Genomic DNA, 15,608 nt, shown 5'->3' with positions numbered 1-15,608 from the left:
TGATTTCTGGTGTAGCGTTGGTGGACGGCTAGTGAGGTTGTGGGAAGGGAGCGCCGAGATCGGCTGTGCTTCAGTAGACGAAACCTGGAATGAGAAATTCAGAAAATTAGGTCAGTTACAAACGTAATTCAGTAAAAGCATAAACAAATTGACAAAAGTCGACAAGTAATTTCTATTTTATAATAGAAAATAATCAGCAGTAGCTGCGAGCTTGTAAAAATGAGAGGGGGAAAAAGCAATGATACGCAAGGTAGAGGGGCGGGGTGCGTAGGTGGTAAGGATCGCTGAAAGAGGAGGACTGGAGTGTGCACTGGAATCGGGAGCTGCAGGATGGAAGAGGTGAGGTGGGATTCCCAAGAGTTGCTTTATTGTCCGGGAGATAGGTTTTATCCGTGTTTAGAATTATGATTGCTGCAATATGTCCAAATCCAATATTGCTTTTTAATCCTTTCCTTGATTCTCCGGGGAGGCGGAGAGATTGCGGGTTTAATGTCGGTTTAGGATAGGGGGTGTGGCAGGAGCGTGTTATGTCCTGGGGGTGGCGGTGAAGACGTGGATTCGCAAGTGTTTTGGGTTTAATGCAGCGGCTTTGAATTATGGTCCCGGCGTCTAGGAGTTTGGAGGAGTTCAGTGACAGTCGTTGTTGGATATGAGAGACACATGATGATGCTGGAGAAGGTACGTAGCGGAGCTGGGGATTGCATTGTGATCTGGCTGGAGTGGATAGGCCTACGGCCTCTCGTTGGAGCCTCGGTCTCGAGCTGACTTTCATGCTGGGCTGGGTGTTGTTAAGACGGGGCTGGTGTTTCAGGGAGCCCGGAGCTTTCTTTCTTGTATGTAGCTGCGCTGATGCTGTTGTGATCTCAGCCGCCGTCGCTGTTGTTGTTGTTTTTGTCATTTTTGGTAGTTGCTGACGATGGTATTAAAGGTGGTGTGGTATTGTAGTTGAAGAATAGTAGGAGATGTGGAGGATCCGTTTTGTCCGTGAGTAACTTTTGGAGGAGCTAGAGCGGACCTGTCGTTTGTTTCTTCGGAAAACGAAGATAAGGGAGTAATGTCTAGCTAGGCTACTTATAGTGGGTTAGGATAGATCTGATTGGCTAACTAATGAGTGTAGATAGGTGGCCAGCTGCTGTCAATTATATCACGTGCTCCTCTCGAAATTAGTTTAAAAACTTCACGTAATTCATTACCAACATGAACTTTTTAAAAAACGTTTTACTCATCAATTCGGTGGGTGGGGAAACCACACTCCTACGTCACATTGCAGTGGGCCTCAAAATGGGAGGGATTTGGATCCTATTTTAATGTCAGGAAATTTACAAAAAGTGACTTATTGTGTTTACATCACCACAATATGACAGTGGACACACTATACCTACACACAGTTCTGTCCAAACAGCTTACAAAAGATGATTTTCATCATGGGTGCCCTTCAAGGCAAACTTTCAGGTTTTATTGTGGTCCACAGGATTTTGATTTAATTTGATTTGAAATGAATTGTCTCTAAGCTGATATTGTAAATTATAAGCTGAACTTTATAAATATTGGAAAAAAAGTAAAATTTAGCAGCTAGAAATTTTACTGTGTATTTACACGTTAAGATAAACTAGTTACCTCATGCACAGGTGCAAAGTCTGATTTTACTTTTCAAGAAGCCTGCATAGACTTTATCACCTGGCCAGTGATGAAGTAGGCGAAAAAAATCCTTTAGACTTGCATTGACGGGAGGATCTGAGGATCAGAATATCAAAGAGACTTGAGGGTGAGCTCTTTTGACTCTAGTAAGTAACCTCTCAGATCACCTTAGCAACCGCATAGCAATGTCTAGGCACCCACTAATAACACCTTAGCACAGTGGCGGCCACACGGACAAACACCACTCTCAGTCACTCCAGGTTATGTTAAACCTATGCTTCTTCTCAAGTGCTTTCATTACAAATCACCGAAAGCGAAGCATTGTTTCAACCCAGGAACTGGAGGAAAGGTATTACTCTTTAAAACATGCATCGAAGCACTTCTTCCTTTGCCATGCCTCAGGCTATGTAGTTTTATTATCCCACATTTCCACCTGGCGTTGATGCATTCTTATTTTAAGTCATTATTATTATTTTTAGTTTGACCACTTGTTTTTTACTGCAAAAACATTTCGGCAACACATAGCATATCACCTGATCCTTCCCTCCCCCTGAATACCTCTCTCTTGTATAACCGTGGTCGACCTTAGAGGGCTCGATAGATCAAGCATAGCCTTTGAAAGTAAGCTGTGTCCAGTGAAAGGCAGCAACATAAACGGTGTCTCTAAACAGCAGGCTGTGTATGGGTTCAAGCAAGACAGAAATACCTCCTCTTTCCTGCTGGTACGGTTGTGTAAGCAGTGCTTTGTGTGCCTCTAGCACCCCCCCCCCACTCCATCTCCTCTCACTCTTCAAGGTCCAAGTGTGCTGTGACTCACACTGCCACCCCCTTTCTGCGTATTTTTCTTGTTTCTTTTCCTCTCTCCATTCCTCTGCCTCTCCACATGTCTCCTGCTTTTGACAGGAATATTCCCGAACGCAGGAGCTGCAGGCAGTCTTTTCTGCCTCCACTGCGTCTGTCTCTCACTTTCTTTCTGTCTCTGTTTATGTCCCCTTCTTCACAAGCATCTCACTGTTTCCAGCTTCTCTGACTGTTGTGGTCGAGCGGCCCTCCTCCACTCGCTCTTTGACCCTTCTCAGCTCCGTTATGTGACCTCTCGACGACTCCAATGATAATAGTAGGGTCCAGCCTACACAAAACACATCTGAGCAGTTCGGCCCAGTAAACCTTACGACCCGTGCTGTAAATGTTACCACAGCCTAGAATTATACGCCGTGCTCATGATTGCAGGCGACTGTTTGGGGTATGAGAGGTCAGTCAGAAAAATGCTGTCCTTTGCTGTTTTTTTATTTTGGGGTGGCTTTGAAGTGCAGTTCACTAGTATGTTCACTGGTTAGATTTTAGACCAAAATACTTTAGGTTCTTACTGATTAAATGTAGAGAAAAAGTGCAGTCCAAGGTTATTAAAGTTCACGAAAATTACCAAATTTTTTTTTCATTAATTCAAATAAAGGTAACAACGAGAGTTTAAAAAAAAAAAAACTAGAACTAACTGAACCTGTATTGTGTACATAGAAAAAAATAACTGAAACACTATAGCAAAATAAAATTTTAGCAAAAACGTCCTTCGTTTTTATCTTTGTAAATGTATTTATTACACAATCTTATTGTAAACCTTTTAAAAGTACATCTGTCTCGCTGTCAGGTGTTTGACCCATACGGCACCTCAGAGTCTGTAATCCTGCTGCCATTGGCCAGATTGAGCCGGTTCTCCTCCAGTTATCCTCGCTGTTGCTCCCGCGATAAAAACAACGAGTGGACATAACAGCTGCACATTGACAGCACTGCGAATGAATAGTTCTTTTCAACCTGGTCTTCTAAGTGAACCAGTTGAACTAGTTCACCAAATCGAACTGAGTTAATTATTTTCATAATTAATAATTTTAAGAAACTTTTTAGATCATGGTGATGTTTTAACTGACTAAAATTATGATTGCTGAGTACAAAATTTTATTTTTAGGATTGTCTCAGAATCTGGTTCGGCGTTAAAGATCTAAACGTCTGTTGTATTTAAACTTGTGGATGAGTAGATGGTAGTGGTAGATGATAATGGTCATGTGTCCTTTGTATCTTAAACCCAACTAATATCCTAATTTAGAAAAAAACAAAATCTAATACTGAAACTAACAAAAACTTAACAAAACTAAGCAATTTCAAAATATAGAAACTAATAAAATCTAGTGAATCTACCTGTAAATACTAAAACGAACTGAATTTGTAAAACTAATGAAAAATCCAAACTCTTCTAACCTTGGTGCAGTCTGATTCTTAGGATTTCATATGAAAAAAAAAACAACCTCAAAAGAATGAATCTGCTTTGGATCTAAATAATGGAGAAATTGTTCAAATTAGAGGAGGACAAATATGTGAAGTGGAAAAGGATTGACAGTGAAAGCATTTGTTCTCTGATATCGGTTCTATCAGTGACTTTTTTTCCCCTTTTGGAATGCTAAAAGGGATGTACAATCCATACAAAAGCAATTTTGTGCAATTTTGGATATATTTCTAGCATTCTTGCACAGTATCTTAACCAGATATAAAAACATTTCAGTGACCAGGAATTTTGTGTTTATAACTGGCCCAACATGGCAACATGACACAACAAAATTAATCAAAATTACAGCCAATGAAAGGAATGTGTGGGCAGAGCTCTCTCTGTAATTGCACTCAAAACAAAATGCGCAAGTACATAACTGATATACAGTGCTCAGCATATACGAGGACACCCTTGAGAAATCTATCTTTTAAATTCATATTTTTAATAGTAGGCTATACATTATTATATTTGCACATATACATTAGTTTAGTCTGTACGGAAGCCAAATCTAGAGCTTATCTAACCAAATAACTTAGGATAACGGTCCAGAAACTAGTACACCCAAATTTACAGGTTATAGAAAAATATTAAATACAAATTTAAAAAAGATATTGAATTTAGAAATTGAAAATTTTGTTTAAATTTTGTAGGTTGTAATTCTATTTTATTTTATTTTTTTGCAATATTTAGCTTGAATTTAATTGTATTTTTTTCAATTTCTAAATATGTTTGGTGACAAAATATTATTTGAAAGAATACATCTGTTAAATAAATCTGTTTTGTTTAAATAAACAAAAAACATTGCCTGTATTTACTGAGAAATAGATAAAAATATTCATTTGCAAAATGTGGTGTACTCAATTATGCCGAGCACTGTATTCTTTATTAGTTACTAACTAACTAACAATCTTTATCATGCAATAAACTTATTTTTTCACAGTCATAATGTTTCCTTTATTTTCAGGATCTGAAGTTAATTATACATTGTTTTCAGTATGATATTGCAAAATTATATTAAAACTCACAACATTTAGAATTTAAATAAAGCACATTATCAGTACCTGGCATTGTCAAAGTTTGTATGCTGCTGTTGTTCAAGCAATGGCGTCATCGAATTAGAAACTGTTTCTAAAATAGTCTCCATTGTTATGTCTGATTAACTCTTATCAGCATGGAAGATATAACGTTTATTAAAGGTCATGGCATCTTGTCATGTCTATTTAGCACTCAGTTTTACCCTCTAATATCTTGCCATGATTCTCCATGTCTCTAAAGTACTATATAATAGTATAAGATTGTATTTTCAATGATTAAATTGATCAAGGTGTGTTTAGTTTTGTCTTAAAAGAGAGAAATGTGCAATGTCTTCTGAGGTATTGCAAGGTATTATTATTCTGAAAACCCAAATAAACTCAGCTTTGAATTACTAAGGGGAGGTGGAGGCAGGAAGTGGGGTGTCAAAGAGGGGAAGGAAAGCCTTTTCATAAAGCTAGAAAGGAATTGCCCCCCTCTGACACAGCAGTGTCGCAGTGGCTCATGCATGTGCAAAGAAATTGCCTTTTTTATCTTGATGTTTTAAAAGCTTTTTTTGTGAATTACTCTATGTCAAGCTCTACTGGATTCTGTCTTATGGCTTGTGACACACAACTATCTGATGTTTTTAGATTGTTTAAAGTCAGTATGTTTCTGCTTCCTGTTCACCCATCCCCATCGCCCTCCCCCTTCTGAAAGCTGTGTACTTTAATTGCTTGTGCCATCTATTTTTGCTATGCTGGCCATTATGTAACAGCCAGCAATTACACAATAGTTTCATTTACACAGTGTCCTGTAATCAAATTTGCCCAGTCTGCATTAGCTATAGTGATCAAATTAGATTTTTTTGAAAGTCATATCTTTTTTATTTTGTTGTTTTTTTAAACGGGTATGATCTGTCATATGTGTGTGCGTGCGTGCATGCATGTGTACTTTGGGCTTTGTTTACGACATTGCTCATCTAAATGAGTCTCAAGTGCGTCGGTTTCCTCCCTGCCGTTGTGCCCTCATTTTCAGTATTCACCAGAGTGTTTTTTTTCCCTGTTAAGTACCATCTAAATGTCCTGTTTTCTAATGCAATCTCTTACCTTCTGTAGATGCTCCAGTCACTAAGTCTAGCTCATCCTACTCGGGCGGCCCACGCATCCAGAGACAGGAGCAGGTGATTCACCTTTCACCCAAGAAGGGCAGCCAGGTGGGTGCAGCAGAACTGCTCTTAAAAATGCCACCCCATGGTACCTCTTCATTAAAAGAGCTATAAGTGGCGAGCATAACCATGCAATAACACAAACAGCAGATTAACTCTAAGCTAACATGTTAGTGAGAAGGGTAGTCACAAGCATCATTTTTATGATTGAGGGTGGATTATTTTGCCACAAAGTAACCTTAAGCATCCTAAAAAGAACAAGCATCACATTAAAATCTACAAAACTTAACAAACCCTTAAGATCCTGGCCAATACTTGTTAGTTATTATAATGAATATATTTTTTATTAAATTTTAGGGTAAAGTTAAAACAAATTTAAATAATCTTGATAACTTAGCTTCTTTGCTAATAAAAGACGTGTTTAGTTTGGATATAACAAACTGATATTATTTTATAAGCACAAGTGAAGTTGTAGTACATTTTATAGTAATGCAAGTTTCTTGCTCATTTAAACTGTTAAAGTGAGAGTTTATTCATGCTGATTTTATATGGTTTAGAACAGAGGTGCCCAAAGTAGGGCCTACGGGCCAAAGTTGGCCCATGGTAACGTTTGGTTTGGCCCACCATCCTATCTGAAAAGAGGGAGAATAATAGGGAGTTGGTTGGGGCGAATGCCTTTGACAGATTGTCTTTTCCAATTTAACGTAACCTTTTGTTTCTTTGTTTATTTGAGGAGCTACATAAAGCAAACTAAAATGTATATTTTTAAATGAACCAGACTTTTAAAATTTAAATACTACCACTTGACCAATACAGGAGAATGCACATGACATCAGCAAGCAAATCAAGGCAAAGGCAGGAGCAGCTTAACTATTGTTTTTAGCATTATTAGAAAAACTTGACCTTAAGCATGCGTCAAAACTGCCGCCACATTTGTACAGTGTTCCCAGTCATTCACAGCAATCTGAAGATGCTGGACTTTAGCGCTGTTTACGGGTGTAGTAACTAACAAACAAAGAAAACAAAAGCATAAAGGCAAAACATTTCATAGGTAAGATTTTTACGATTTTGTATGTTATGAACTTTTGTGCTAAACAAGTAACGTTATTGATGATGATACATTCATGCACTGCGCTGACCAAAAGGCAAAGTAGCACTAACTTGCACTAAATACTAGGCTTATGCTAGTTTTGTTGAAAAAAATAAGCAAACAATTTAAATGACATTGACAACGAGATGCTAAGTTGGCTAAGTGAACGAGTCATTCATAATGGAGATTCATTCACTAACGAATCGCTCCCTCCATTAGAGTGAGAAGTGAAAGCAGGAGAGGGGGTGTGTTTCAGGACTCGGATTAGATCAAATTTAACAGTTACTGTAGGGAGGATAATACATTTACATGCAGACAAACACATGCTCTTTGTCGCCAATGCGCTTACGTTTTATCCATTGATGTAGAAAAGTGATGTAAAATTATAATATTCGTAATAAAAAAAAATTAATTTGCATACTGACCACTGGGAAAGCTCCTGATCATAGATATATGATATATATATATATATATATATATATATATATATATATATATATATATATATATATATACATATATATACATATATATATATATATACACGTGTATATATCTCTGGCTCGGATGGCCAGTCCTCCACTGCACCTTGGTCCTGCATTCATTTCAAAGGAATGCTCCTGTGTACTAAAGTGGCGGCTGTATTGACACATTCCTTCCAATAGATAGCAACAGGGTGGACGACATCTAATGTAAATATCTATGGTGTGTTAATAGCAAGAATGGTACTTTTAAAATATAGTGTGACACAAAATTTAAGTATTCATACAGTGCCCATTTCCTTTCTCGTACAGTCTGAAGGTCCATACTCACACTCCAGCAGTAATACCCTCTCCAGCACCACGTCTAGTGGAGGTCACAGTGATGACAAGTGGTATGATCTGGGTAGCGGAGGAATGGGAGACCAGCCAGAATCTGAGCCGAATGGTCTGGGTGGCGGTGGATACCTGCAGGGTGCTTCAGCCGACAGTGGTATTGATACTACATCATACGGTCCCACCACACACGGGAGTTCCAGCTCACTGCTTGCTGTGGGATCTGCTGGGGCCAGAGAAAGAGCCCCTTCGCCCTGGCACAGCCCCACAGATGGAGGTCGGAGGGTGCTTGAGAGATCCCCTCCTGCGGCTGAATCCCCAGTGTCTCCTGCTGACGGGCCGCCAACCACTCGAAGCCCACCAACTCATCTACTGGTGCGGGATGGCAGCACTTACAGCCTGAGTGACATGGCCTCCTACTCTAGGTATGCTTTTGATTTGCTGTATACACAAAGTTGCTTAATTGTCAAAAGGTCACAAGCAGGGTTGAGCCTATAAACAGAACTGATTGTTCTGTTTCAAATATTCAAATAATCTCAGAAATACTGGCATGTTCATCACTGAGACATTCAAAACACATGTTGATTCATTTAAAATAAGATTTAAACATGTTTTAATAATCAAAAGAAATATAAATGTGGTATATCCTGTAGTATAATCTTTTTTAAAAGTGTATTCAGCATCATTAAAGGATTGTGAACTCTATATAAACATAAAAATCATGATGCTGAGGGAATGCAGAATTGCATTCTACTTACAGATTGGCTTTTTGATTTGGACAAATAAGCAACAGTTCAGTAAATAGACCCTTATCTGGTCTCTTCTCAGCAATCGTCACTCCGTCAGCCCTGCGGTCATGAGCTCCAGCCACAGCTCTCCTCGTGAAGAGTCTTCCTCTGCCACCTCTCCATCCTCCTCCTCCTCCCAGAGCTCAGTGTCACCGGGACCCAAGAGTTTCTATCCTCGCCAAGGAGCCACTAGCAAATACCTGATTGGCTGGAGGAAACCAGGCAGCACCATCAACTCTGTGGACTTTGGAGACACGCGCAAGTAAGTAAAGGCTCAGCTGCGGAGATGACGGATGGCTGAAAGATATGTGTTTTGATGTGAAAGAATGTTCGAAAAGATACACACAGGGAAACGGTCACAAGTTCAAGTTCATAAATCATAGACTAGTTGCTGTCTCGTTGTCGAAAATAGTTTTAGCATCTGTTAAGAATGTTCTTGTTGTGTTTACTCTGACCTTCCTCTTCAGTGGCAGTAAATGTGTAATGTTTTTGTCATAAGAGATTTGAGGTTTTGTTTTCCTCATTGGCTCGGTTGACTAATACATCACTGCCATCTTCTGGAGAGGAAGAGTAATGACAACGAGTAATGGAGTTTTCATAATCATACTGGAAATATATAGTCAAGAATTTCATTTTAATTAGAAGTCTTGCTTTTTTTTTGTTATTTCATCTCCCCCATCCCCTCCAGAAGACCTCAAGGTGAGGGTACAGACCTGGGTTCATCTCAATCCAGGCCCTCTCTTAGGGATCTGCACTCTCCTCAAGCCATGTGCAAGTCCACAGTGGATGACGATATGAAGAAACTCATTATTACTCCAGAAAGTCCCCCATCCATCAAGCATAAGGAGAAGGTACATCAGCTATAAATAAAAGCCAGTGAGCTTAAATATTTAAGTAAGGTTGACCAGTCGCATCAGTGACCCTGTTTACACCTGACCGATTATGGCTAAATGTTTTTTAGGTGTTAATGTCCATATGATATTCTTTAGGTTATATATCAGCTAGCATTCTCCAAATAAATAACAAAAAGTCACATTTAGAAAATAAAAGTGCTCCTACTGTATATGGATCAACATTTAGATGTAACATAGCATTGCTGTTTTATGCTGTGGCTGTCAGATTAGGCTTTAGTTCAGTGACTCAGGATGGCTGACTCAGTATTTTGAAAAGGGGGAGGAGCAAATTTTATGTGCTGCTCTTCATGTTTCAGTTTACATTTTGGCAACATATGGAGCGAAGCTGAGCATTCTTCAGTTGGCCTTCAGTGAAGTGCATTAATGTTTTTTTTTTTTTTTTTACTTAAGAAGATAAATATAGTGTTTATATTCATGATTCATAATAGCTTGGTTTTCATCAAATGTTACATAAATAAATACATGACACATAAGAGTCTCTTCCTTTTGCTTGTAGTTGTCCTCCTCCGGTCCATCGAGCTCAGGACGGCGTTCTCTGCACCGCACCCTTTCGGATGAGAGTATATACCGGGGTCAGCGGTTGCCTTCTCTGGGGGACTCTGTTCTGGAGCAGGCTCTAGCCAGTGATGTGCTCTTCAGCTGCTCTACGCTTCCACGATCACCCACCACCCGTGGCGCACCGCTGCGCAGACCTTCCTACAAAATGGGCATCAAGATGCATGGTGAGCAAACCTGTCATAGTCAGCCCAGAAACCCCTTACAGGGCAGCAAATTATCATAGAACAAATCTAGAGTTTAAAAATTAGATATTATATTTAAAGGTGCATTAAGAAATATTATAATTGATTGAGTAATATTTTTGACCAAAATGTTGGGATTGGGCCAGTTTGTTTTAGTGCTTTCAAATGTCAAAATCACCTGCTGAAATTCACTTGATCCACCTTTAACTAAATGCAACAGCATTATGACTATTTTAATTAGAACTATAAAATTTAGTTAAATGTTTCTTGTCTGTAGTTTTCACTCATCACCAGTTATGAAAAATCATTTTAAGTACAATATTTCTTGCAGTATAATCTGAAAATCCAAAGTGACTAATATATTGCACTTAAAATTAAGCAAGCATTATTAAGGCATATTTAGTATTTCCTATTTACTATATACTTAAATGTCAGCAGCATAGAATGTACAAGATATGGACGTAGTTTTTGTTACGTCACCCAAAGGTTTCTGTAGAACCCAATGTATGTTATGTTTCTGTAGAACATTACATGTAAATACTTCAAATGTAGTGTAAGTAAATGCAAGGCTATTTATGAAATCCAGGCATAACACTGTATGACAACATTTCAGATGACTGTTTTATACCCTACAGCTAATCAATCTGTCAGATTCTGGAGTGCTTTACAGGTCTAAAGAAAATTATAAATGATAAATGATCTTAAATGAAACAAATACATTTATAGAGATGGTGTAGAAGTATATAATTTCACTCAGCTGGGAAATGGAGGCCACGTGAATGGTTTGGGAGCACAATTAAGTGCACACAGCATGCCATATCATCTGATAATTGTAAGAAATAATTCCATAAGGCAACTGACTGTGTAAAGCCACATAAAACTAAATAAAAATGCGATGTATATGCTGAGTTTAGCGGATATACCTGAGGAATCACCTGAGGAGAAGTGATGGCGACCAGCGAGACCTAGCTGTCACTCAAGTAGCCATGCTTTATATTATACAGACACAATGAAATGGAAACGGATGAGTTCTAAAAAAATTCACTCTTCTCACAGTTGTCATGAAGGGTAATAATAGCCATAAAAAAACTAAATGCATAATTTCCAGAAAAAGGTTGTTCCTCTAATTAAATTTAGCAGAGCTCCCTTAAATTTGACGATTGTGTTGCGCAAGATCATATTTCAGAAGCTCAAAAGCACACAATTACACTCGTATGCACACACACACGCACGCACGCACGCACGCACGCACGCACGCACGCACGCACGCACGCACGCACGCACGCACGCACACACACACACACACACACACACACATACACACACACACACACCTCCTGAGAGAAAATTCAGTTAAATGTTTGTTGTCTGAGAAATTTTTACTCAGCATCAGTTTTAAGTAGCATATTTCCTGCAGTATAATCTGAAAATCTAAAGCAACTTGCTATATTGCAGTTAACATTCAAGTAAGCATTAGACAACAACTGTACCTACATCTCCTGGATTGGTGCTGAATGAGAGATGTAAGATGTGAGCGCACTTCACACATACAGTACTGCTAGTTTGACTTTAAATTATTGAGGCATTTTTAGTAATTGCTATTAACTATATACCGTACTTGGATGTTAATAGATAGCCTTGCAATTAACTCCGCTGACATAGTTCTGTGGTGCTTGCAGTGACCCGAGTTTGATTCCCATTTTGACTCCCTGTTCAGTGATTTCCAGTCTGTTCTCTACTGTCATTTCCAAATAAAAAAATTGTCTGTCTTTGTGTGTTATACACACACCTAAATGTTTTATAGTTTTTGCTGTTCTCAATACTGCTAAAAAATGTTTAAAAGTATAGAGGAAAAAGTGTTTCTATTATTTGTAAAATGTTTAGGTATTCAGAATAGTGAGTTGCAAATTAATTTTCATAAAATAAGCTTGTTCCTATAATTAAATTTAGCAGTGATGCCTTAAAGTTGTCAATTGTGTTGTGTAAGATCCTATTTCAGAAGCTCTAACTGGGCAAAAGTGCACAATCACACTCATGCACACACACACACACACACACACCACCTTACATTTTCTCATTGGCTATGTGTTAGGTGACCTCTCAGCGTCTGACACCTCTCTAGCAGACCTGCACGATCGACAGAGGCTGCCTCCTCCTGAGCTGGGTCTCATGCCCCTTCCGGACACAGACACAGACAGCGGCCTGGACTGGACCCACCTCGTGGATGTGGCCAATGCTTTCGAGGGTGAGAGAAGACCACAGCGCAGTGAGCCCCTTTCTCTTCTTTTTATCTCTTGTGCTCAACTATACGTCACAGCTTTGCACAATCCAGCTGTCCATCTGTTGTGTAGAAGTGATGTTCGCAAGCATTCACATATTAGGTGTTTCTTTAGTCCTGGGCACTTTCATATTTCAGGATTTGTTTAGGCAACACTATGTAACTTTTTTTTGAAAAATGACTTTGATAGTTTTATGTCATGGTGAACAAGTAAAACTGACTATGGATCAATAAAGAAACCAGGTATAAGGTATACATTTTACATCATTTACTGTGGTGTAAAGTAACAAATTACAAATACTCAAAATTACTGTAATTGTGTAGTTTTTTACAGGAATTGTAATTTACTAGCTTTTTCAAAAAAATGTGTTCTTTTACTTTCACTTAAGTACAATTTTAGTGCTGTATCACTACTTTTACTCCACTATTATTACTTTGACCTGCAATGCGAGTGTGTATATATAACAAGATCAATGCAAGCAATGACTGAGAGACTGAATAGATGATGATGAAAATGAAGATGTCTACAGTATGTGGACTGAAATCACCAAAATACCTTAAATGATCACTAAATTCCCTACAGAATGTTACGTTTTCAATCATTTCATCTTTGCCTTTTTTTAAGGAGACGCATGTAATTTATTCTAAATGAAAAAAGGCCCACAGTGGCTTCTCCTACCACAGCAAAACCATTTTTCTTTTTTAGATTTGGCGCCAGCTTATCAGGAAGTGACGATTTTGTTCTTTTTGGTTAGATGGAAACTATATGTCCAGATATTCAACAACTTGCTGTGTTGAAAGCTGATAGCTTTTCAAAAATATATTTTCCACTCAAACTGTAAATCCATTTGAATATGCCTAAAACTATTGTCTAGTAGCTTGCAGTGTTATACTAATGTTATTATGTTAGTTAGTTATTTTTATTTATGCTTAATTTTCTTAGTACTTCAGCTAAATATTTAATAAAAGTAAAAAGCTAAAGGTTCAGTTGTTGTTTATGAAGTTTTCTTTATTTTTTTTTTTGGATTACATGTTGTAATTCTAATAATTTTATTAATAAGCTCTGGAAACTGGTAAATATAGTTGTGTTAGCTTGCAGTAACAACACTGGTATAATTTTAATTTATTATTGTGTGATTTCTTTTTCACAGAAAAGTCACAGAATTTTAAACATTAACATGAACACAAATTGTGGAGGATATGGTTTGTTAAAAAAGGATTATTCTGTGACTGTAAAATTAAATAACCTATTGAGAGTGTGAAACATATGTTAAAGGAGAATAAAATCCTTTAAAAGTGCCCGGAGTCTAGGAAAAACCCATTACTGAACGTGTATGAGGTTACAGATTTTTCATTCATTTTGTGCAATATCATAGAGTGATATTGTTTGTTGAAATGTAATGTTTTGGAATAATTTGTTAATTTTATATTAAGACCATGTCCTCTGAGGGCCTGCACTGATGGACAGATGGGAAATTGTGTGTTGGAATGTGCATCTGTGTTGAGCTTGAGGTGCTGCTTCATCATACATGCCCAACACTGCCTTTAACTTTTATTCATTACATCATCATCATCATCATCTCTCTCTCTCTCTCTCTCCCTCCCATCTCTTCATTTCCTCCTCAGTGCAGCGAGGGTTCATGTTTAGCTCTCAGGACGTTAGTCATAGAGGAGAGACTTCACTCAGTCTTCAGCATCTAGATCTGCAGCCGGTGCCGCACACCAGACTCTCCCCCAGGTATATCCAGGATCCATATCCTAATAGATCAACAAATAGTATTTTTTGATTCATATTGTCTAAGTGTCTTGCATTTTGACCTTTCTCTTGTTCTCCTTTTAGTGAGGGGCCTTCAAGCTACGGTGGGAAGGTTTCTCAGCTGGAGGCTTTGGTGAAGATGTTGCAGGAGGATTTGAAGAAAGTAAGCAGAACATACACAATATTCACACACATGTATTGAACTCTTTATGGTAAAATAGATTCAGAATATTTGACAGTCGTACAATTACTGAAATGTTATTCACATCTGCGGCCAAGGATTTCAGAGGGGCTTTTAGTGTTTATTGCTTCAGCCTCCCCTCAGTTAAAAATGATTATCCAACTGGAATTTTAAAAAACTTTTCTTAAAGGGAGTAGTTCTCCCAGAAATAAAAATTCTGCTATTATTTACTCAAACCTGTTTGAGTTTCATTCTTCTGTTCGGCACAAAAGAAGATGTCCTGAAGAAAGTTGGAAAACTGTTACCATTGATTCCCGTTGTTTTTCCTACTATGGAAGTCAATGATTAGAGGTTTTCAGCTTTATTGAAAATATTCAATTAATTAATATTTGGTGTTTGATAAAAGAAAAAAACTCGTAAAGGTTTTGGAGCCACTTCAGAGTCAGTACATACTGAGGAAATTTTTTTGGCCAAACTTCCCTTTTAAAGTCTGCTTGAACCGGAAGCAGCGACCTTTTTTTTTTTAGTATTTTTTTAGAACCTTTTAACAGCATGTCATGAGAAAACAGTGGGCGTGGCTTGTTCTTTTTCTACTGGGAGCTGATTGGGTATAGTAGGCATTTCATTCATAACAATCAAGTAAAGGGTTTGGGAGAGTTATTACAATCCAACAACACCTCCTCCTTGCCATAACTGTTTGTTGTCATAGCGCTGTCAAAACTGACAGTTGGACGGGCGTGGTTAAGTATGTTAGCCAAGCCCAATGCCTTAGTCAGACATAATCTGAAAATTATACTGAAAACAAACAGGAAGTGCATTTTCAGATTTCATTTTAGATTACAAGTGCAAACTTTTTCTTAATGACATGCACAGAAGAATTGTTCACTACAGAACTAGCAATGTGAGCTAAGA

At 38.0% G+C, this 15,608-nt stretch overlaps 2 protein-coding genes across 26 annotated transcripts in view; one reads left to right on the top strand and one right to left on the bottom strand.

Annotated features, from left to right (window-relative positions):
• Nucleotides 1-15,608, bottom strand: part of LOC147839360 (uncharacterized) — a 963,858-nt gene that overhangs the window by 686,952 nt on the left and 261,298 nt on the right. The window lies entirely within an intron of this gene.
• The window catches only part of sipa1l1 (signal-induced proliferation-associated 1 like 1), a 119,413-nt gene that overhangs the window by 100,345 nt on the left and 3,460 nt on the right, over nt 1-15,608 (top strand). For 4 of the 25 annotated variants that reach the window (XM_087297392.1, XM_087297383.1, XM_087297379.1 and 1 more), the window contains 8 exons: nt 6,085-6,182; nt 8,019-8,464; nt 8,868-9,089; nt 9,519-9,678; nt 10,238-10,463; nt 12,607-12,747; nt 14,386-14,497; nt 14,600-14,678. In XM_087297392.1, coding sequence (XP_087153518.1) covers nt 6,085-6,182; nt 8,019-8,464; nt 8,868-9,089; nt 9,519-9,678; nt 10,238-10,463; nt 12,607-12,747; nt 14,386-14,497; nt 14,600-14,678 — 1,484 coding nt within the window. Of the gene's footprint in view, nt 1-6,084; nt 6,183-8,018; nt 8,465-8,867; nt 9,090-9,515; nt 9,679-10,237; nt 10,464-12,573; nt 12,748-14,385; nt 14,498-14,599; nt 14,679-15,608 lie in introns of all 25 variants that reach the window. The other 21 variants (XM_087297388.1, XM_087297374.1, XM_087297372.1 and 18 more) reach the window with 7 other exon arrangements.

Source organism: Danio rerio, chromosome 20 (assembly GCF_052040795.2).
Source record: "Danio rerio strain M-AB ecotype USA chromosome 20, GRCz13ab, whole genome shotgun sequence".
Classification (NCBI taxonomy): domain Eukaryota; kingdom Metazoa; phylum Chordata; class Actinopteri; order Cypriniformes; family Danionidae; genus Danio; species Danio rerio.
Note: the sequence above shows the minus strand (reverse complement) of the source record. Positions and strands in the feature narration are given on the sequence as shown.